A 20723-nucleotide genomic window follows, 5' to 3' on the forward strand; every position below is an offset into this window, starting at 1 on the left:
ATGCTCGGAATTTTTAGGTCATCTATCTACCGCTTTTTGTTGCTAGACCGTTCTAAACGGGACGACATTGGCACCTAACGCGTGTAAACCGCCATCAATTGCCAGGATTGTGTTTCACATAAGAAGGAGCCGGGATCTCTCTTTGCTATCCTTGCCCTTTGTTCTGGTCCCACCAGCTGTCCTGCCGTTGCTTCTGGCAACTATGGGTTCGAATGCGACGTCGACCGACGCCGAGCTAGGTCTAGAGTCAAACCTGACACTGGAAGCCGCCCCATCAGAAGACTCACGGGTGGAGGAGAAGGCCACTGTGCTGAAGGTTGAGAATGCCACCCCGGAGAAGAAGAAGGTCGACAATAAATTTATCACCACTGCCCTCCGTCCCATTTTCAAGTCCAGGACCCCGACGAAGACGAAGAAGAAGGTATCGCTATGGATTAGGTGGACTTTGTGGTTTAACACGTACAGGTGAGGTCATCGCTATCTTTTTCTGCTGGACCTGCTAACGATGTGCACAGAAAGTTCTTCACATTTACGTTCGGTCTGAACATGATAGGCTTAGGCTTAGCTGCCTCTGGTCATTTCCCCTATGCCATCAAGTACTCTGGCGCTATGGTCGTGGGTAATCTGAATTTTGCGATTTTGATGCGAAATGAAATATTCGGTCGAATCCTCTATCTGTTTGTGAACACTTGTTTCGCGAAGGTTAGTACAGTTCGTCTGGACGTTCGTTTGAGTTCGATCTGAGTTTTGCATTATACAGTGGACCCCACTGCGGTGGCGTTTGGGTTGCACCTCTGTTCTGCAGGTGGGCGTTTTTTCATCATTATATTAAATTTCGTTCAACTGAGATAAAACGCAAGCATCTCGGCGGTATACACAGCGGTTGTGCACTATCGGGCTGCATCTGGCTACTCTTCAAAGTCGTGGTCATGTTCACCACGCTTGACGTTCAGCATGACGCCGTACTCATCATGGGAGTGGTCACCAATACCGCTGTTATAATCAGTGCACTCAGCGCCTTTCCCTGGGTCAGAAATACACACCACAAGTACGTCACCTAGACTCATCGATCATTGCTATGACGCTGAGCAAGCGTGCAGCGTGTTTGAACGCCACCACCGATTTGCTGGTTGGATCGGTCTTCTTTCAACATGTAAGGACACTTTGACTTTTAGTGACATCGTGACTGACCATGATCGTCGCAGGGACGTTTGTGATTCTCGGAGACACTTATAACCCCGTCACACGCCGATGGAATCTCGATGGAGCAGCTCTCATTCGACACCAGGATTTTTGGTTTACGGCAGGAATGACTATCTTGTATGTTTGTTCATGGCATTTTTCTTTCTGTTATTAATCACGTTTATTCTGATCACAGCGTTGCTCTCCCGTGGATATGTGTACGTGAAGTGAAGGTTGACATCGAATTGGTACGTACCACAAAGTAATCAGCAATAATGATTACTTATTCTATCGTGAAGCCGTCGCCGAAAGTTGCCATCATTCGTTTCGAAAGAGGCATGCAACAAGGTTTACTGGGAAGGATTAGTCGGTCGTCAATAATGGAGTACCATGCCTTCGGGATTATTTCGTTAGTCGAACCTCTTAGTAACATGACCGGGCATTGAGAAGTTTTTAGGGAGGGAACGAAAGCCAAGTACCATTATATGATAGCAGGAGTGCAAGGTGTGTTGGCTGTAGTACTACCGGCGGGTATGAGCTGACGTGACTTTGTTAAGGGGACTTTACGAAGGGTCTTGTCAACGACCCCCCGAGGACACTGTGGACACGACAGGTTAAGGTAAAGATAACTGCCAATGTGATGGTTGCTTCCCTGACTGGTTGTGCAGTTTGCAGGTGTTTCCAATACGTCCACGCTGTATACGAGAGGTATCCGCATCTGCACAGGCACTGGGATTGGTGCCGCTCTTTCGACTTGTATCCAGTCTCCAAACTGGTAAGCGTATATGCGCTGTGTTAGCGAGGGCGCCACTTACACCACCGACTCAGGTTCTTAATATGGATTGGCAAGTTTCTTTGTCTTCGGCTTCGCGCAAAATATATTGACGGACTCGATTTCGTAATTTAGGTTCTGACCAAGAGAAGACGTTCGGACCCACCATCAGCGGATTAATTCATAAGAACATTGAACCAGAGAGATTCATCCTTTGGGATACCAAAGAGCGAGGCGGACGACCGGATACCATGAAGCTGCTCAAAGAGGTGTACGTCTCGTTTAAGGCCGAAGGTATAATCGAAGAAAGTCAATTCGATTTCCTGCTCACTGCTCGCTCACAGTTGTTTTCATAACGTCAAATTACATCGGTAACACTGAAATCATGCAGGGGTGTAAAGAGGCTGACATACATGCCTTCGGGACGTTATGGGACTTCGTATGTCACTTTTTAAATTCTAGATTTTATGACCCAGTTAACACCGTATGGCAGTAATTCGTCTCGACCCGTTCCCGATACTTTTTGCATTTATGTTGAGATTTAAGAAGGCTCGGCAAGCTTAAATAATTGGCCCACACTTTTGTAGATATAATGATCCGAAATGTACTATTGCTTTCAAGCAACAGATAGATTGTGCTCTGCTATTAGCCCGATAAAAGCCGCCGAACGGCGCTGTAGCGTAAAACTTCTACAATTTAGAACAGGATTAAATATACTCTTCGATAACCTTGCCATTTTTCCCCATCCAGGGCCAACGGCGGTGAACATTTATGCCTAAGTTCGGTCTGAGAGCAACACCTCTGCGCGCAAGCTCAATGACTATTCTAGCAATGTTGCGAGTATCCTACAGAATGCCAGTCAGCACTGACGCCGTCACGACCATGATGGGTTCTCACGTCAATCCCTGAATGCATGCTGCCTTCGAAGTCTGGCAGGCCAAGAGCGTTTAACTGCCGTACTATGCCCAAAGGACGGGGTCGGTTTCCAGGATTCTGCTAACTTGAGGAAATACTAGCCCATGAAATAGTGATCACCTTACCTGGGTATGCATCCAAGACGTTACTTGTGCTCTAACGTCAAGAATGTTACCTTGCATCCAAGCTGGCATGGGGGTCTATCGGTGGAATCTGAGAACAGACGTATGGAAGAAATATTTTCTTACTTTGGAGATGAAACACGTTTTTAGCAGAAGGTCTTGAATGTCCCATGGCCCATCAGTACACCAACAGAAACGGGTCAGAGTTTGCTCCGTATCCTTGTCAATGAGTTTATGTTTTGCCATAAATACTTTGAGCAACGAAAACACTTCCGAAAGCGATGGAGCTTCATCGACTTGCGCCTGCATCAAGTTCAGAATGGGACGCAGGTAAGACTCTGAGGCAGTACGAACTTGTGTTATCCCAGTCAAAGTTGTACAATATTCTGAGAGAATGGGCTTCCACGTAGGTTTGACAAATGAACGAAATTCATCTACAATGGCTAGCTGGCTAGCTGTTCCATCGGGAGTTTTGTCTTCCCATTTGAGTAATGCAACAGGAAATTCCTAGGATGTTCATTAGTAGGACGGATAGGCCAGCAGGAGGTATATGAAGTCTCACAATAATCTCATTTGCATAATTGAATCGTGAGGTAGCTATACAAGTCGCCTCAAAGTCCATAACGAGGAATGCATCGTACGGTTGTGGTTTTCGAAATGGATACGCTTGACCTGGGTGGGGAGTTGTCTGTTGGCTGGCCTTCAGGTATGTATTCCTGGACGGACTAGAGGATGCTGCGCGTCCAGCTTTCCCTTCAGCAAAATTGAGACGCGACGGTGTGGCGAAAAAAGTGCGAGAGATGTGACGATAGGCGAGGCCCGACATTAGAAGGGTTGCGAGGATAAGAGTGAGGCCGTATATAGAATAAAAGTGTACAATCAAATCCCAGAGCCAAATAGGTATTGATAGGAAGCTAGAAGACAATGGCATACCAGAATCAAGGGAGTACGTCCATCAGGTTAGAAAAGAAATTTGTTGATCGGTGACGCATGAAGCCATATTTGTGTCCCTTTAGTCACGTGCATGCTCAAAGGTCCAGGAAAGTCCCGTCTGCCTAGTACCGACTATTACCCCACCATGCATCAAGGAGGAGACGACCTCGAAGACGACTTTGTCCTAGACATCCCCGAAGAAGACAATGATGGATTCCACGTTGACGACGCGCAAGACTTTGTTAGCGAAGAGGAGGGGGACTCGGCGGACCAGCCTGAGGACGGCCAACGAGACCAAGCTGGCCCTAGCAACGCCAAAGCTGTAGAAAAAAAGAGGAAAAGAAGGGAAAAACTGAAAGAGCGAAAGGTGCGTCAGGCCGTCATAAGTCTTCTTAAAAACGTCAACTTATTCTACGTTAGAAACGGAAGCTAACAGACACTCCTGGATCTCTTGCTACTGTTGACTCTATTGCGGCGCAATCCACCCACGAGCTTGCCAACTACCTTTCAGAAATGCAGAAAAAATCCTTTCCGGATATGTCTGCGATAGAACTGGAGGCCACGGCAGTACCAGGTTAGTCCATCTGTACCTTTGATACGCTCTTGTTAAGAAAATTTCAGAGTCTGCAATAGCAGATACGGCGTCATGGCAAGAACCAAGAACTCTGGATAAACTAGTGGAATTTATCATTAAGGGTATATGTCTTGTAATCTCCAGTGGCGTCTATGCACTTACAAGACATTAGCTGTTCCGTCTCTTCGAACTCGGCTCTTACAGAGATCCAAGGCTGCTGGATCACCAACACTTCTTTTTATAACGGGCGCAGCTCTGCGTGTTGCTGATGTCACCCGTGTCCTGAAGGACAAGAGACTAAGGGGTGATAAGGGTGGCGAAGTAGCAAAACTCTTCGCCAAACATTTCAAGTTGGCCGAGCATGTCACGTACCTTCGGCGGACAAAGGTTGGCGCTGCTGTCGGTAAGTCAAGTGCGAAATCTCTTGGTTCTTATCTCATACAACTTTAGGCACGCCTGGGAGGATTGGGAAGCTGTTATGCGAGACAGGTAGAATCTGGCCCGACTTTCACTCGTCCTTCCACTGACAAAAACACCCCAGATGCATTGACAGTGTCCGCACTCTCTCACATCATATTGGATGTCACTTTTCGAGACACCAAGAGACGGAGTTTGCTGGACATACCGGAAACGCGGGACGAATGCATGAGGACGGTTCTAGGATGTCCACAAGTCATCAAGCAAATGAAAGCAGGTAAGATACAGGTAGTACTGTTTTGATAGGCACCGTATTAGTGTTTGTCGTCATGATATGTATTTTGAATAAAGTACAGCTGCGAATAATAGGCTAGAATCCCTTGGGGTTTGTTCGAAGGGTCATCTACGGCCGTTTGTTAGTTTGCTTTTGGTAGCCAGAAGTTCTTTGACGCACCCTGGTCCATTTGGGCACTTTGTGTATACCCTTTCTGTACCCTTTGGCATGAGGAGAGAAGACAGTGTATTTGTCGCGTGCAGGCATTTCGTGTTCTTTCGGAAGCTCCAAGGCTTGGTCCTGTAGCGGGTAGCATTTAGCAAAGTCCGTTGCAAAAAAGAATGCGACATACAAGTGCACCGCACTGAACTCCGCTGGCTCTTACAGCTTCAATAACCGCATCGACTTTCTTTAGTCTTGCTCGAGCATTAGCTTTTCTGGTGGATGACAATCTCCATGGAATCTTCCTAGTAAAGTCTTCAGTAGCCGTCAGATGCATTGGAAAATGCCCATGTAACATACCAAAGGAGGCCACCAAGGTTTACCTGGGTCGCTCGAAAGGCGCCGAACATCGACGTTTGAAAAGAGAGATCGTGAGAAATATTTTCCTCGTGCTTGACTTGGACTTGAATTACGACCACAACTGCACTTCATTGACACCAACGACGACAATGAGTGTCCTCGTCGATTCCGTCGCTAACGGGCACGTCAACGGCAACGGAGATATCTCAATGGAACCGGCTGGCGCGAGATTTGCTAGCGGTCTTATTCTCCCTCCACCAGAAATCAAGTGTAAGCGGCTCTGTCTTTCCCTTTTCACTTCTCTTATTGAACTTCTCCTTTCAGCCGTTATTGACAGAACAGCCGTATTTGTTGCACGCTCAGCCAATCCACCCCAATTTGAGGATAAAATTCGCGAAGGCCAGCGTTCCGATCCCAAGTTCTCCTTCCTCAATCCAGCAGACCCGTATCATGCTTACTATCGAGACAAAATGGATAAGGTCATGCAAGGAGACATGTCTGGCGAACCAAGTCAAGAGAAGGCAGACAAGGGGGAACAGGGTGAAGCGGCAGAACCTCAGATACTGGATATTGGACTGGAACCTCCCGCCCCAGTATTTACAATGGACATGCCAAATGTCACTTCAATTGACCTGTACGTCTCCTTTCTTGTCTCCTCAAACAGTTCTTATATTGTCTGGTGTAGCGACATCATAAAAATGACTGCCCTTTTCACTGCTCGTCGAGGGCGCAGTTTTCTCAATTCGCTGTCCATGCGAGAAGGACGCAATTACCAGTTCGACTTCTTACGGCCCCACCACTCGCTCTTTGGCTATTTCAATCGGTTGGTGGAGCAGTATACCAAAGTGTTATTCCCTGACAAGGAGATGCTGGAACAGTTGAAGAGTCGCACTTCCGAGGGATCACGATGGAGGACTCTTGAAATTGCCAAACGACATGCCAAGTGGGAAAGGACCAAGCGTGAAAAGGATAAGAAGCGCCAAGATGACCAGGAGGCCGAACGAAGTGGGTATTCGTTTTTCTTAAATGCTGTTCAATATTCATTCTTTTATAACAGTTGCATTCGCGGAAATTGACTGGCATGACTATGCTATTGTTCAAACCATCGAGTTCACGGCTGCGGACGCAAATACCGAATTGCCGCCGCCTATGAGCGTTCAAGAGGTCGAGAGCATGACTCTTGCGCAGAAGAGAATGGCCGCCATGATCATGGAGAATACTGTGGATGACGTTGAGGCACACAGAGCTCGACAGGCGGCAGCAGAGGCAGAGGCAGCAGCGGCAGTCGGAAATGCTGGCGTTGGAGGAGGCGACGACGATGCTGCTATGGAGGAGAGTGATGATGAGGGCGAAGCAGAAGAGCGTAAGCGTCGCGAGGAAGAGCAACGACTTCGGGAAATTGAGAGGGCGAAAGCAATGCAAGCTTCATCTAACACAGCCGGACCCATGAAGATTCGAACAGATTATGTTCCTAAACGTGAGTCAGCCCTCTTTCGTCTGCGGCTTCTATTAACAATACATATAGTCGGTTCGAAGAACGCGAAGACTGCAATGACTACTTGTTCAATTTGCGGGCAGCAAATACCCGTTGACGAGCTACAGGAACATATGCGTATTGAACTCCTTGATCCTCGTTGGAAGGAGCAGCGAGATGCATTAGAAGCACGCAAGGCACAGTCTTCAGAATTGCAGAAAGGCGCCAATGTTGTCTCCTCGTTGAAGAATCTTGCACGCACTCGTGTAGATATCTTTGGTGCTGAAGCTGATGAAGAACGTCGCAAGAGAGAAGAGGAAGAGGAGCGTGAACGACGGAAGGAGAGAGAAAAGGTTGTTTGGGACGGACATACAAATACCAAGGCCAACACCCTTGACAAGTACTCCACGAACGTCAATTTCGATGAGCAGATTGCTGCTATTCATCGCGCAAAAGGACTCGGACCGTACGTCAGATATCTTTGTAATATGTTGAATATTAAGCTGATATGTATATATAGGCAAGAGGCAAATGCCATTGGTCCTGGCATAGGTCCTGCTGCTGTCCCTCCACCTCTAACATCACTGCCGCCAGCGCCAGCTTCTCTACCAGCACCACCTCAGGGTTCAGGCAATGCATCTTACTCTGCTGCCACTGTGTCATCAGGCCCTCAGCCAGCGTCCATGTACCAGCCACCGCCGGTCATGCTACCGCCCCTCCATTATCAGGGTATGGACGCTGCACAACCATTCGGGTACCAACCGCCCCCAGGGGGCGTGCATCCGACCAGAATGGCTGCATTGGCCGCGGCTAACAGTACACTACAAGCTCAAGCCGGGATGGTTCGGTCTGCGGATGAAATGGAGGGCGTTGTTGATGAAATCCCGCCAGCTAAACGTCAAAAGGTTGCTAAGGTACCTGGCAGCCAAATGTATTCTGAAGACGATTGGATCACGATGCATCCGGTGAGATTTCAGCGTTGTTATGGTAAGATCGAATACTGAATGTTTCATCCAGTATCCCATATCACTGCAGGTACAACTGCCTAACGATACTTCAAAACCAGAGTGGAAACTTGACGGTTCTACTGTCACAATTCCTGATCTCCCGTTGAATCTCCTGGTTTCGACACTACGTGACCGTATTGTCCAGCATACTAGCATCTCAGTACCCATATCTAGGATTAGGCTGTCGTATGCCGGGAAGATGCTTACCAACTCTAGCTCAATAGCGGTCTACAATATGGAGGACGAAGAGTTGCTTATGCTTAGTGTTAGTCCATCGAAGAAAAAGTAATCGTGCGTTCTATTTAGTACCGTATTCAAGTACATTCTCTGCCCTCTCTTTCAGCCCGTGTAAACTATTCTCAAAATAAAATATAACTCGTCAATACATGCCCCAAATGAACCCGAAACCCAGGTAAATATAATGATACAGTCAATGTAAGTACTGTGCTTCGTGGATGATATGGTATAATTACGATTCCGAAGCGCAAAAAAGGATGATGGCTGAGGTAGGTGCTGGATGACGGCCTGCGACTTGGCGTGTGTGGTGTGAAGTACGCGCATGTATCCAGCGTGCGTTCAGAATGCCCTTGCTTTACCAGTCGTCGACGACTGCCTACGCCTCATGACGACGGACGTGTATGAGTGGGGGTGAAGGGAGTGCCGGAGGGGAAGTGGTGCGCAACTCTGCTGCGCGGCGGAGCGCTTGTTGCTCTGATAATGAAGACCCCCTCGAAAGAGAGCACGAGGACGAGGTGGTCGAATCCATGCTCGCCTTCCTTCCCATGGTGGGAGTTGCTGGGACGGTGTCCTGCAGCCACTGCTCGTCCTCGGCGGTGGGTGTATGGGGCGAAATGACTCTCTGGAAAATGCTATTGGGTGAATTGAGAAGAGGTGACTGTAGAAGGGAGGGGGGGACAGGCATGTGCATCGTATTCTGGTGACGGTTGGACGAGGTCCGGCTCTGCCTCCGACCAAGATCGTGCGATGGCTTCCGGTTATGTGAAGGGTAGGCGAATGCACCAGAGTCAGAAGGATTTGAGGGGGTAGAGGAAGATGAATGGCAGGGCATGATTAAAGAAGAAACAGAAGAGGCCTGGCTCGCGTATATAGTAGAATTCGCAGACTAGCTGATGGATGAAAAGTAGTGTTGATAAATCTGAGACGAGACACGTCCTATATAGTAGTACACTGTACAGCTCGATCAAGTTTCAATATTCCATTTTGCCGTTGCACAGTACACCCTGTCTCCCGCCGACTGAATTTCATCTCTGCCGGGTTTTCCATTCTGGAGAGGACTTGGCACAAATTCCATTCTAGACTCGAAAAGGTACACAAGCACGTTGGTATCTATATCATCTTCCTACAAAGCAAAGCAAAAACCAATACAAGGAGGAAACATATCGCAGTATCCAATAAAACGGGGGGCCGACGCAGCGGTTGTGGGGATAGGACATTTGCGTCGTGCTCGGGAATAGTAGGTGAGGAAATACTTTCAGTCATTGATAGAGAGGTCTCTTGCGCAACTTCGTCTTCTGCTTCTTCTGATCGAGGACCTACAGAGTTCGCGGAAGGAGAAGCATCATTATGTTCTGGCAGTGCTGCTAGCTCCGGTTCTACGGGAGGAGGAATAGAGTAGCTGGGTCCATTCTCTTGACCGGCTGGTGAGTCAGGAAGTATGTCGAGATTTGACTGCTGACAGTGCGGGCACACCCAGTCCCGAGATCTGCGGGACGGATATAAGAACTAGCCAGAACCCATGCCAGTGATCTTAACATACAGTGCGGCTAACCTCCTCCTTTCTGAGGCGGGGTATTCAACAGATCCGACACCTGCAGCAGCTTGACCTTTCAGGGGGAAGAAACCTTGAAGACCCAAAATTGCTACCGATCAAGCTGAGTGCAACCCAATCTCTGTATTCCATTGCAATCTCTTACCAGTTCGTACACCCCAGGCAGGTTGCCACAGCTCCTCGTGGTCTATAATGATGATAATGATTGTCAGGATCATAATTCTCGACACGAAGCTGTTGGCTCACAGTTGGTGAAGCTTATGCATATCTAGGACGTGTGAAATAACCGTTTTACCGCAATATAAAGCAGACGACTGACCTTGGTATTCAATTCGAAGCGGCCGTTGGGCGTGAGAATCATTAGCGATGGGGGGCGGAAGGGATATTCTGCGGGCAATAGAATGCGAACATGATAGAGGCCACCCTCAAATTCTGTACCCGCAGGACCCCGTAATGTGCAGTGCCATTCCTGGATTGTATGGTAAGCGACCATGGTAATGATTATGCCTATATAAACTTGCAAATATATCGTCCTGGATGACCGGTCAACACTCGCAGGCGCAAGAACAAGTATGAATACGAACTTCCAAAGGTCCTGCAGCATAGTCTGTCGAGGGGTCACTGGATAGCTCTCGAGCCTCCTGCATGATGCGCTTGACAGCTTGAGCGAGATATGAGCGATTTCGCCTGTATACAGAGCTAAATACAGACCAGAGTTGTTCTTATTGAGGGCTGACATTGTAGCAATGAATCAGTCAAATTCAGGTAGCTGGACGATATGTAGGTAGCTTGCTGGTAGATGTATAAGTAAGTAAGACAACGGATTGATGATACTTGTATGGAATCAGTACAACGTGGCAGAATCGGAACGTAGGCCGGTATTGATCCGACTAATGGCTGTTTGTGGCTCGTACTCAGAAGTTGTCCTGCACTTTTATTTTTGTGTCTTTAGAAATCTAACAAAGAGAGGTAGATATTATTCTGGAATCGGCCACCTGAACGGGAGTCGAGCACAGAAGAATACAATACAACAGTTGTTGCCGGACTACTCCGGACCGCAACCCTAACCTTTGTTTTCCACCATCACTTTCTCTTGCCCTCCGTCGACCTGAACTACTCCATTACAACCAAAGATGGGTGTTCACATCAGGGAACTCAAAGTTCGTCCGAGAAAACGTGTGTACAGTCCTTGCCTGTCGCGATCTGCCCTCATGTTCCGTAGGCCAAATGGATGGTATGTGCGGCGTACAGCTTGCCGCCATGCTGGGTTGCTGGGCAGCATCCAAGGACATCCAGTCCATGGGTACATGTCGGGCTGCTGCAGAAAACCTGTTGCATTGCATGAGGGTGACAGTGCGTCGTCCATACCTCATTTTCAAAGATGTCGACTGACAGCCCACCAAAAAAGCCTCCGAAAAGGCAGACGCATAGACCTGCAATTAATTTCCATCTTGCAAGACTAGGGAAACGAATGTAATTGATATAGATCCCCGCAGCTGCAATACCAACTTTTCTCTGCATGTTCTCGGCGTCAATGTCTTCTTGAGTGCCATAGGATTTTCGGATCGAGCCTGCGTGAAGCATTACCAGTGCATAGCTTCCTATGGCAGGACTGCGAACAGGTCCCCTTCTGCGAACACGGTGTACAACAACAGTACTATACAAGGTGAGAAAGTATAACGCCCCCGTGATGCGGTCGGCAATCCCCCTTCTCCATTAATTGTTCGAAGTATGGGCGCCAACTCATTCCTTTACTTTCATCATGCAAGTGTCCGACCGCGTAGCCATCTTCTGGGACTTTGGTGCGTAATACTAGTCCGTAGTACGTGGGCGGTGACTAAACTTTGAATAGAGAATTGTCCAAGCGCCCTCTGGTGCCTCGGGGTACGACCTGGCTAGTAGTATCCGAAATTGTGTGCAACAATTCGGTCCTATCAAGCTCTTCAAGGCATATGTAGATATTTCAGAGCAATCAGCAGGTCAACGAGGGACATGTCTTCGCTCCGAGTTGCAACTGTCTGGTGTGTCAATGACTGACACGCCACACATGGGGAAGAAGAATGTCGCCGACCAGATGATCATTGGTGAGTACCTTTCACCATGCTGCCTGCCGGCTTGCTCATTGTGGATCAGTGGACATGCTTGCATATGCATTTGATAACCCACAGTCCTCCACGACGATCGTGTTAATAACTGGAGACCGGGACTTCGCCTATGCTGTAGCCATTCTTCGTCTGCGCCAATTCCACGTCGTAGTGATCTCACCTTCAGTCCCGTCACCACACACCAGTTTGACAGCCCATGCATCAATGTGTATTGACTGGAATAAAGCAATCATGCAGAACATAGGATTGGAGACCCCGACTTCTCAAACTGTTCCGCCAGATCGAACGAAAACGGAGTCACCTCCAACGAAAGTAGAGTCACCCCCAACAAAGGCAGAGCCGTCCCCATGTCCCCCGAATTCTGCTCCTGCTGCCTGTCCGACACAACCAGTGAATTCTGGTACTTGCAACTCATCACAGCCTCCCCAACCTAAGCCTCCCTCCGTCCCTGCCAACCTGCCAAAGCCTGTCCCCCTTGAAACGAATAATCGCTCTCGCTCTGCTGATCCTATTCGCAGAACTCAAACTCCTGATTCTATAGGCAGTTCTACTCCTGCACCAACTTATACTGCTCATCCGCCACCAGTCTCTCCGGTTCCACTCCAGCCACCTGACCAGGTGCCACAATCGGGCGTCCAAGGAGACAGTAATAACACCTACACACCTCCACAAACCCCTGGTGTCAATCATCTCTCAAGAGCACAGCCTGTCCGAAATTTATCGATGCCAGTACAGTTTCCTTCAATTGCGCCAGGATACATAGCCACGTCGCCCACTATGGCACCTCCCGCTGTATCGGGAATAGCACCAGTTCCGTCAGTCTTGCCCTCTAATTCCGCTCCCCTGTATCCTCCAGTCCAACAACCTGAAGCGGCCCCTCCTGCATCCCGCAAGGTTGTTCCCGTGCGATTTTCCAGTCTTGTAAAGCTTCTTGAGGCTCATCGTCGGAACGGTTCACCTCGCCCTTTCCGTTCAGTCATCGCGGTCGAACTGGTCCAGTCAGATAAAGCCATTTACAAGAAAGCTGGAGTGGAGAAATTCAAGCAGTACGTGGCCCTGGCCGAATCTGAGGGCATTGTGGAGCTCGGGGGAATGGAAGGAGGTGCCTGGATAGGCCTTCGTACGGATTAGTATGGATGTGTGGTGGGTCAATAGAGCACTCGGCATCTTGAAGGTAACCGTGTGCTCCTTTTTCTCACGATTTAGCTCACGTTGCTCTCGGCGTGTGTACAAAGTTGAAGAGTTTATGTATTAAAGGGCGGGAGGGTGTTGGTAAATCTTTTGACTATTTTTTATTCCCCTGCATGAGTGCGCTTCCAACAATTCGATATCAGGTCATCCGCTAATCCTGACTAGTCTTTTACCAGATTGCTACCAATGTATTGTTAAGTTCTATGTATCTTGATATCAACCCCGTTGAGCGGCTTTATGTTCCTGTGGCTCCCACGCTCTAGGACGGTGGGAACGACATGCCGGTGTGCGGGAAGGTTTTTAATTCCCTCCTGGGATTTTACCTCCGGCCTGCGCATATGTGTGGTAAGATGATCGCATCCCCAAGCGCTATAAAAAGCAGTGCCTCTCTTGGATGAATGATTCCCTGCGTCGTGTCAACCTCTCGTCCCCAGCATGAACCGCCCAACATCCCTGATTCTTCTATGGATTTATCTGTGGCTGACATTTTTGCATCAGATATACGCACTTCACGGTGATTCAGCTTGTGGCAAATTCCTTTGTGTGAATGCCACAGTGTTCTCCGACACAGTCAGATGTAGGGTCTCTGTTACGCGAAAGTGCAAACGCCAGCTGATGACGGTTAACAGATGAACTAACGGCATTAAAACAGCCCCTGGGCTGGGTGGGGTTGTACGTCGCTCCATCATCACCTTGCAAACAAGAATGATTGATTTCGTGTGTTCCACACAGCGGTTTTGGCCGCCGAATGGCGGAGACTCATATGGTCATATTGTGGTCCAACAGCGATGGCACTGTAACACTTTCACAACGATATGCGGTCGGACATAGCCAGCCGCGCATCGTGACAAATCCGCCACGACTCGCGACACTTCAGGTTCCTAGTGACTCCGCAGTGGGTTTACTAAATATTCTGATCTTCGTTGCACCATCGCTGACGTCAGTGATAGTTGCATCCCGCTAATTCGACTACATTTGCTTTCGAAATTGAGAGAGGAACAGGTCCGTATTCTGGAAAAAATGATTCAATGGAGCGCTTTATCTGGGCATACTCGCAAACGAATCCTGAATCTTCTGACCCCGAAGCTGATATCACTTTCCACTATGCCGCTGGCTTCTTGACGCTCGATCTAATGAAGGAGTTGGCCGAGATGGAGTCTCCAAGCCCGCCTCCCCTGGAGTCGGACAACTCAAACGGCGGTTCCACAAGTAATTCGCTGAGTCACGAAAGAGTTGTGATTGCTCATGGTGTGCTGGTGTCCATCGGCTTCCTATTTTTCCTACCCATTGGTTCTCTTGTTGCGCGTTGGAGTAGGACCTTTACGCCGAATTGGTTTAAGGTCCATAATGCTGTCAATTTTTGGATGGCCCTGCCAGTCATACTCATTGGTTGGATACTTGGTCCGGTCGCCGTCTTCGATGCGCAGGCTACTCACTTTTTGGATTCACATCAGGTGGATCACATCTGCTTTCATGTATATGCATTGCCCTTACCCCTGTCATCAGATTTGCGGTGGATTGTTGCTCCTCCTCTACTTTTTGCAGGTAGCTTTAGGACGGTACATCCACAACCACAAAGGGCTATCCGCTCTAAGACATCCCCCCTCTAATATTCTGCACGCGACCCTAGGATTGATGTTACTATGCCTGGCCTTTTTCCAGGCAAGTGGTTATGTTCTAGGCTTCCGTATGTGAATAGATGATGATCATTCCCTTTCTAGGTACGAAGCGGCTTTCACGAATGGAAGACTTTAAGCGGTAGAACCGCCGTACCAACGTGGGTCCATACTCTGTGGTCGTTCTGGGCATTGGTAAGAGCGGCAGTAATCTTTGTTTTGATTGATGTCTCAACACGCACTGTCAGGCTGTATTCATAGCCTATTCGCTGGGTCTCGCGTTACTTAAACGCCAATTTCAGCAAGAAAAACTAGGGATCATCACCAACCAATACATAGCCTTGGATAACGAAGTTCGCCTATCACCGGACCCCTCTCATCCTGCCGACGGTCGTTTAGACGCGTACGAAGGAAATTCATTAAAGGATCTTGAGAGCACGCCGTTCTTATAAAGTAATAATATCACATTTTATGTACAAACACTTACTTATACGGTGATACAAATAAATATATAAGAGACGAGGAGAACACTGTAAATGAAGGTATATGTGATGAGGGTATGAAAGAGTGTACAGTTTTATGAGTCAAATAACCATGAAAGCCCAGATAACAGAATAATATCACGCAGAGTCCGTTCTACGTGAGGTACACCGTGCTGTATCGCAGATGCATTGCGCGTGTCTACATAGACAACGCGGAAGCGCCATGCAAGATGCATGCGGTCTGCACAAGGGACACGGGGCCAGAAGGGCAGCAGGCAGATAGATGGATGGAAGAATCAGCCCACAATCCCTCTCTATACACCTTTTGAAAGAATCGATGCAAGATCCCTTTCGCTCGCAGCTGGTAGTTGGCGCGAACGTGCTTTAAGCCGCACTGCGTGAAGTATTATTAGTCAATCAAAACACGAACAAGACAAAAGAGGAGCTTACAATTGCGGTCCAAGCTCAAGAGAACCACCTTGACAGGGTTAGTTACATTTCTACCTATAGCATCGCTCCTCAAAAGAGCCGATCGATCCACCCAATGCTCGTCGTGCCAAATGGCGGCTTTCAGGATAAGGTCGTCCATGTTTCGATCAGAAGCGCCGTTCGTGAAGTCAACTTCCTCTGTGCGTACATTCAGGGTTGTCAGGTAATTGCCCTTGGAAGTTTGGACTTTCAATGACGTAGAATGGGTTCGTATGTGGGAGGACATGTAAGTCATCGCGCTCTGCGCTGCCTCACCCAATTGTGATGGATTCGATGACAGGCCATCGAGTTCCATGATAACGGGCAATGGAACAACCACTGTCCATCGCAAACTCTCCACAATCGATGCAAACATCGAAAGCGAAGAAAGCAAAATGTTGGTATCCACAACAAGGACCGTATATCCGGCCAACACCGGGAGGGGCGGGCGGGTATCGGTATTTTTACGACCCTTGCGACGAGACGACGAAATAGGTACGAGTGATGCCTGACCGGAGTGGAGGAGGCTTTGCAGGTATCTTCGCCTCGCCTTGACAGCAATCAGTTAAAGACAACAAAGCACACGAAGAGAGCCACATTACCTTCAACGCTTTCACTGCATCAGTGTCATTTTCATCATCGCTTTCGCTTTCTTCGGATGCATCCATTGGATCGTCGTCAATATCCATGGAGTCGTCAACCCATCGGTTGCCCAGGCGTCTGCGTTCTTCCGCTTCCCTCTCGTGTGCATCTTCCTCCCTCCATCGCACAACCTTCTCCGCAAGTTTTCCTTCAATTCTCCACTCGCGAGTTCCTTGGACCCAAGTGAACCCGTCCACAACGTTGGCTATTCCCACAGCACAGCGAATGATGCGTACCCATCGCTTGCCAATGTCGCTACTCTTTCTCTCGCTTGCATCATCGTTGTCATCATCTTCAATCTGACCGTCTGTCATTTCTTGCGCTTCCGACTCATTGAGTACTTCAAGTTCTGCCTTTCGGTCCTCACCACTCTTCCAGAAACCTCGCTCATAGACTTTGCGCGCTACCCACTCCATACCGCGTAGACACCAGTCCTCCGCCAAAGGAGGCGCGCAGCTGCTTGTCACCATATTCCATCGTTCAGTATCACGAGGTACGGGCTCATCCAATCCCTGCCCGGTCATGATGCTACGAGGCACGACGGCAAAGAATCTAGCAAGTTCTTCCCATGGAATACTGCGTTCCAATACTTCCCGCGAAGGTTCGTGTTTAAGAATAGTTGCCAAGAACGTCAACACGACTGTAAGGTACGGGTTCACTGTAGAACGCGCAAAGGGGGAGGTTTTCCGCGTAGGCCGACGCAAGACATGGGATAACATGGTGAACGTGATTTGAAGTGCAAGCTTGAAAGCATATGGGAGTTCTCCAGAGTCAGCCTCCATTTCTGAGAGCGCAGGAGAAACTTGGACTGTCGGCTCGTCAACATCCATTCTGTCCTCGGCAAGAAGTTCGCGCTTCGCCATAACACGCATGGCAGCAGCGGTTCCTGAGTCACGAGGGCCAACACCACCAATCCTTTTCAAAACACCGCTGGGTTTGCCATACTCTAATATGGAACCGATATTAATTGCAGCCATCATCGTCCACTCGCGGTCTTCGGCGCCTTCAATTTCCAGGCGTTCAACGAACCGTGCGAGGGTCGGCTGGAAATCATCGAGTTGGATGTTGGTGAAAAGCATGCCATGTAGCAGGACGAATAGGTCAGGCACATGCGCATCTGGAAGGGATCTTCGAGCCTGAGCTGCGGCGGACCAGATAGGGAGTACGGATTCACGCGATGTCATGAAAGGGTGAAGGGTAGTCATGCTAAGGGAAAAAAAAAGTCTGAGAAAAAAAATTTCCAAGACGATCCGAACCAACTCACCTCTTGACAAAATGATAAACACCTCTCAACTCTTCGCCTTCGACTTCTCTGCTCAACAAACCCAGGTGGTGATGGAGCTTACCAGTCCCAGGTTGATCGGCCAATCCGGCACCATACCAATCCCGGGCAATCCCTCGCCATCGCTCCTTTTCAGGTTCGACGTCAAGTAGGCGCGCCGCAGCCAGCCCAACGCTGGGCGACGGAGAGTCATCGATCCTGGCTGCGGGTGCGTCGCTGACAGATTTGGCCCCGGCTGGGACGGGAGGCGCCAAGCCATTCGAAGATGGTGTGCCTGCTATCCGAACAACTTCCGACACATTGGCAGCTGTGAGCGAACCACCACCGTTTGAAATTCCAGTGACCATTGCTGCGACGGCCATTCGATACCGTGCAAGATCGCCTAGGGCTTCCAACCATCCGCTTTTGAAGGTGCTGAGGGCAGGCTCTTCTAAAAGGCCTGTGTAGAACGTATAAGCGTAATATATAAAGTCTTGGAGATGCTCCATGGCTAGCGGAGAAGTGAAAGAGGAGCGCCGAAGAGACTCTAGGAGCTTGTGAAACCCGTAAGTCCATAGTCGTACAATAATGTTGTACTTGGTTGGAATATTGCGGAGCGAGGCAGGAACACTGGGAGCCAAGGAGATTTCGAGGAGATTGTGAATGTTCTCGACCAGGCTACAAAAAAAGACCGTCAGAAGGTGAGGCGGGATGCATAAGAGACGGCAAAAGTACCTCTTGTGATCATTGATCTTCTTCTTCCACTTCTCCTTCTCAAGGTCTTCGTCCTCAACTTCTTTACCTTTCAGCAAGATCCTGCCACTATCCTCGTTCTCTTCGAGGTCCTCCTGATTCACCTTGGATTCGAGACTGGTAATTGTCCTGTATAGCTTTTTGAGCTGCACAGCAAAGACATTGGTGCCTTGTTCCTCGGCCGACTTGCGTTGTCCTTCGAACAGCGCAGAGGATGCGGATGAGCCGTCGGTTGTCGAGGACAATGTAAAGCTGGATGAGGTCTGGGAAGCAGCATATGATGAAGTAGAAGAAGCAGATATATAGTCTCCCGAGGACTTTGGGGTAGGAGTAGGGCGGCCTGGAGTCCTAGCCAGGACAGAGAAACGAACTGGATCATCTTTACGATGGTTGAAGAGCTGCCTGGCAGCGGTTTCTCTTGGACCATTCCGAGATGCATAAGAGCTGGCGGCATCCGACATGGTCTCAGGTTCCGCGGTACGTCGCATTGGTATGGGATCACGATCTGGGTCGAAGAGTTTATGAGACTGCTTGGCTACTTGAGCCGGTCGAGCAGACGGAGACGAAGGTGATATTTTGAGGCGACGAGAAAAGTCATCTGGATCTGCTTCCTGTGACGGGCGCGAGACGGCGAGCTGAGGGGAAAGATGATGCTTTCTTGGTGAAGGTGAAGGCCGAGTTGGAGGCGGAGGAGGTGGCCTTGGAGAACGATCCTGGCGAGCGGGCGGCGGCGGTGGGGGAGCGGGCCGCTCAGATTTGTCTCTGGGCCGACTAGCGCTAATATAAGACAAGGATAAGCAAGAAAGGTCCCCAAAAGAGAGAATGAAGCGTACGCTGCTGTGCGACGACGAAAAGCAATAAGTTTTTCGTCAAGATCAGTTGGCTGAGGATCCCTAGGTGAGTCCCGATGCATGAGATCACGCTCCTTGCCCTTCCTTGAGGGTCTTTGTATCTCTTGCTGTGAAAATTCGAGCTGCATGGTGGTGAAAGGGAAAGAAGGACAGCGGTGGGTGACGGGGACGTCGACTGCGGCTGGGGTCGCTGGCAGGAGACTCTGAAGGAACCAAGAGATGCGCAGCAGCCCGCCACAGTCCACTGTACTGCTGCGCTCGATCAATATGTTGAAATTCACGTGGCCGGCCAATACCATATTGCGGCAAACAAGCCGAGTTATTAACAAAAAAATAATATATATAATACTATGTAATCCAAAGTAAGTACAGCTAACAGTACAGTAGTAAGTATGTCCCAGAACTTGACAACAATATTCATGCCTGCTTCGGCACATGTACAAGCCAAGGCGTCACCTTGGCATTCGCACGTCTTAAAGTATACGATCCAAACCATGTCGACACCTTTCCATCCCATTGGTCAACCAATCTTACAATCTTCTCTTCACGATCAAGGTCAACCACGATAATCGAGTCGATGACCTGGCACGGCCTCAATAGTCAGTCCACTTTCAGATCCGAGATACCCCCCTGCTTACCTTTTTACGGCCAAACAATCGTGCGGTATACTCTTGTTTCTGAGCATATACCAAACGGTTCGGGGAGCTCGTCGACGACATAATTCTCGTAGACAGCGTCTCCGACTTTGAAAACAATTTCGGCTGCAAAAACTAATCAGCCAGAGAATAGGCTTATTCTCACACACACATCGTACCATGGCAAACCACTGTGAAAGTGTCAGTCACAGATGTAGACAGTAATGTAGACAACGTGCCTGGGCAGCATACTCATTGTAACCTTTGCAATACGAAAGCGGGTCCTATACGAACTGATTCAAAAAACGCCGAACAGACACCAGGCTTCAACGTACCTCAAAAACAGCGTCCTTGTTCCATGACCTCTCGAAAATCTCCACGGTGGGTCGGCAGCAATAAAGTTCCTTCAAGTCAGCCATGATGCGTTGGTGGTCTGCCTTCACCGGCTCATTGCAACTGGATTCTCTTCGGTCCATACTCGCTCGCCTGTGTTTCAGTGTTTCCGGGTCTACTTTGACGCCTGAGTAATGGGCAGCTCCAGCGACTGACTCGAGAAGCGCAGGGGTAGGAATAGAGTGAGGTAAAATCGACGAATGAAAAGTCTGTGATGGAGGTGACGGCGAACGGGGAGATGTCGAATGAGCCGACTCGAGAGACAGCGAACGATGGTGATGATGATGACTGGGAGGCATGACGAACAAGATGGTACTGGGCTTGGATCTGGGAGAACAAGAGCAG

At 49.0% G+C, this 20723-nt stretch overlaps 11 protein-coding genes across 11 annotated transcripts; 5 read left to right on the top strand and 6 right to left on the bottom strand.

Annotated features, from left to right (window-relative positions):
- Positions 1-202: 202 nt before the first annotated feature.
- Positions 203-2499, top strand: EV420DRAFT_1674532 (uncharacterized protein; the record flags this gene model as incomplete). Its single annotated transcript, XM_060479134.1, has 15 exons — positions 203-465; positions 516-702; positions 761-805; positions 861-1048; positions 1101-1153; positions 1206-1320; positions 1379-1430; positions 1482-1591; positions 1640-1686; positions 1740-1801; positions 1851-1957; positions 2011-2027; positions 2090-2248; positions 2299-2393; positions 2431-2499. The coding sequence occupies 15 exons, from the start codon at positions 203-205 to the stop codon at positions 2497-2499; spliced, it is 1569 nt and encodes a 522-aa protein (XP_060331726.1).
- Positions 2500-2586: 87 nt separating this feature from the next.
- EV420DRAFT_1536415 (ribonuclease H-like domain-containing protein) lies at positions 2587-4026 on the bottom strand. Its single transcript, XM_060472876.1, has 6 exons — positions 3554-4026; positions 3346-3498; positions 3118-3294; positions 2995-3069; positions 2852-2947; positions 2587-2799 (listed from the first exon to the last, which is right to left on the bottom strand). Exons 1-6 carry the CDS (start codon positions 3920-3922, stop codon positions 2662-2664), a joined length of 1008 nt encoding a protein of 335 aa, XP_060331727.1. The 5' UTR covers positions 3923-4026; the 3' UTR covers positions 2587-2661.
- Positions 4027-4069: 43 nt separating this feature from the next.
- EV420DRAFT_1620103 (U3-containing 90S pre-ribosomal complex subunit-domain containing protein) lies at positions 4070-5218 on the top strand (the record flags this gene model as incomplete). Its single annotated transcript, XM_060475545.1, has 6 exons — positions 4070-4291; positions 4345-4498; positions 4546-4620; positions 4671-4901; positions 4949-4987; positions 5040-5218. 6 exons carry the CDS (start codon positions 4070-4072, stop codon positions 5216-5218), a joined length of 900 nt encoding a protein of 299 aa, XP_060331728.1.
- Positions 5219-5285: 67 nt separating this feature from the next.
- EV420DRAFT_1641741 (mitochondrial 54S ribosomal protein YmL31) lies at positions 5286-5761 on the bottom strand (the record flags this gene model as incomplete). Its single annotated transcript, XM_060477274.1, has 4 exons — positions 5286-5318; positions 5370-5489; positions 5542-5656; positions 5712-5761. The coding sequence occupies 4 exons, from the start codon at positions 5759-5761 to the stop codon at positions 5286-5288; spliced, it is 318 nt and encodes a 105-aa protein (XP_060331729.1).
- A 41-nt stretch (positions 5762-5802) lies between these two features.
- On the top strand, positions 5803-8633 carry EV420DRAFT_1536421 (Pre-mRNA splicing factor PRP21 like protein-domain-containing protein). The gene is made up of 7 exons (XM_060472877.1): positions 5803-5981; positions 6036-6345; positions 6397-6716; positions 6769-7188; positions 7237-7651; positions 7706-8150; positions 8203-8633. The coding sequence occupies exons 1-7, from the start codon at positions 5861-5863 to the stop codon at positions 8479-8481; spliced, it is 2310 nt and encodes a 769-aa protein (XP_060331730.1). The 5' UTR covers positions 5803-5860; the 3' UTR covers positions 8482-8633.
- A 172-nt stretch (positions 8634-8805) lies between these two features.
- EV420DRAFT_1641743 (uncharacterized protein) lies at positions 8806-9261 on the bottom strand (the record flags this gene model as incomplete). Its single annotated transcript, XM_060477275.1, has 1 exon — positions 8806-9261. One exon carries the CDS (start codon positions 9259-9261, stop codon positions 8806-8808), a length of 456 nt encoding a protein of 151 aa, XP_060331731.1.
- Positions 9262-9539: 278 nt separating this feature from the next.
- On the bottom strand, positions 9540-11243 carry EV420DRAFT_1620105 (non-canonical ubiquitin conjugating enzyme 1; the record flags this gene model as incomplete). Its single annotated transcript, XM_060475546.1, has 8 exons — positions 9540-9915; positions 9970-10072; positions 10127-10168; positions 10228-10249; positions 10301-10450; positions 10566-10642; positions 10693-10713; positions 11231-11243. 8 exons carry the CDS (start codon positions 11241-11243, stop codon positions 9540-9542), a joined length of 804 nt encoding a protein of 267 aa, XP_060331732.1.
- Positions 11244-11743: 500 nt separating this feature from the next.
- Positions 11744-13217, top strand: EV420DRAFT_1641745 (NYN domain-containing protein; the record flags this gene model as incomplete). The annotated part of the gene is made up of 3 exons (XM_060477276.1): positions 11744-11783; positions 11847-12065; positions 12115-13217. The coding sequence occupies 3 exons, from the start codon at positions 11744-11746 to the stop codon at positions 13215-13217; spliced, it is 1362 nt and encodes a 453-aa protein (XP_060331733.1).
- Positions 13218-13511: 294 nt separating this feature from the next.
- On the top strand, positions 13512-15460 carry EV420DRAFT_271693 (uncharacterized protein). Its single transcript, XM_060481488.1, has 7 exons — positions 13512-13854; positions 13907-13949; positions 14010-14172; positions 14228-14731; positions 14784-14939; positions 14999-15088; positions 15142-15460. The coding sequence occupies exons 1-7, from the start codon at positions 13713-13715 to the stop codon at positions 15343-15345; spliced, it is 1302 nt and encodes a 433-aa protein (XP_060331734.1). The 5' UTR covers positions 13512-13712; the 3' UTR covers positions 15346-15460.
- Positions 15461-15689: 229 nt separating this feature from the next.
- EV420DRAFT_1269058 (uncharacterized protein) lies at positions 15690-19478 on the bottom strand (the record flags this gene model as incomplete). Its single annotated transcript, XM_060467478.1, has 6 exons — positions 15690-15769; positions 15826-16393; positions 16446-17691; positions 17750-18424; positions 18482-19276; positions 19333-19478. 6 exons carry the CDS (start codon positions 19476-19478, stop codon positions 15690-15692), a joined length of 3510 nt encoding a protein of 1169 aa, XP_060331735.1.
- Positions 19479-19767: 289 nt separating this feature from the next.
- EV420DRAFT_1641748 (uncharacterized protein) lies at positions 19768-20677 on the bottom strand (the record flags this gene model as incomplete). Its single annotated transcript, XM_060477277.1, has 5 exons — positions 19768-19932; positions 19989-20111; positions 20158-20176; positions 20238-20269; positions 20321-20677. The coding sequence occupies 5 exons, from the start codon at positions 20675-20677 to the stop codon at positions 19768-19770; spliced, it is 696 nt and encodes a 231-aa protein (XP_060331736.1).
- Positions 20678-20723: the final 46 nt, after the last annotated feature.

This window comes from Desarmillaria tabescens (assembly GCF_030435595.1).
Source record: "Desarmillaria tabescens strain CCBAS 213 chromosome Unknown EV420scaffold_14, whole genome shotgun sequence".
NCBI lineage: Eukaryota > Fungi > Basidiomycota > Agaricomycetes > Agaricales > Physalacriaceae > Desarmillaria > Desarmillaria tabescens.

Bases quoted from the DNA above. Each gene is read 5' to 3' on its own strand.
- EV420DRAFT_1536415 (XM_060472876.1), bottom strand. From the start codon at position 3,922: ATGCCATTGTCTTCTAGCTTCCTATCAATACCTATTTGGCTCTGGGAT. The intron at 3,499-3,553 runs GTGAGACTTCAT...TGAACATCCTAG, and splicing joins ATTATGCAAATGAGATTATT to GAATTTCCTGTTGCATTACT. The intron at 2,800-2,851 runs GTGAGAACCCAT...GGCATTCTGTAG, and splicing joins GCATGCATTCAGGGATTGAC to GATACTCGCAACATTGCTAG.
- EV420DRAFT_1536421 (XM_060472877.1), top strand. From the start codon at position 5,861: ATGAGTGTCCTCGTCGATTCCGTCGCTAACGGGCACGTCAACGGCAAC. The intron at 6,717-6,768 runs GTGGGTATTCGT...CTTTTATAACAG, and splicing joins TGACCAGGAGGCCGAACGAA to TTGCATTCGCGGAAATTGAC. The intron at 8,151-8,202 runs GTGAGATTTCAG...TGTTTCATCCAG, and splicing joins ATTGGATCACGATGCATCCG to TATCCCATATCACTGCAGGT.
- EV420DRAFT_271693 (XM_060481488.1), top strand. From the start codon at position 13,713: ATGAACCGCCCAACATCCCTGATTCTTCTATGGATTTATCTGTGGCTG. The intron at 14,940-14,998 runs GCAAGTGGTTAT...TTCCCTTTCTAG, and splicing joins TATGCCTGGCCTTTTTCCAG to GTACGAAGCGGCTTTCACGA. The intron at 15,089-15,141 runs GTAAGAGCGGCA...ACGCACTGTCAG, and splicing joins TGTGGTCGTTCTGGGCATTG to GCTGTATTCATAGCCTATTC.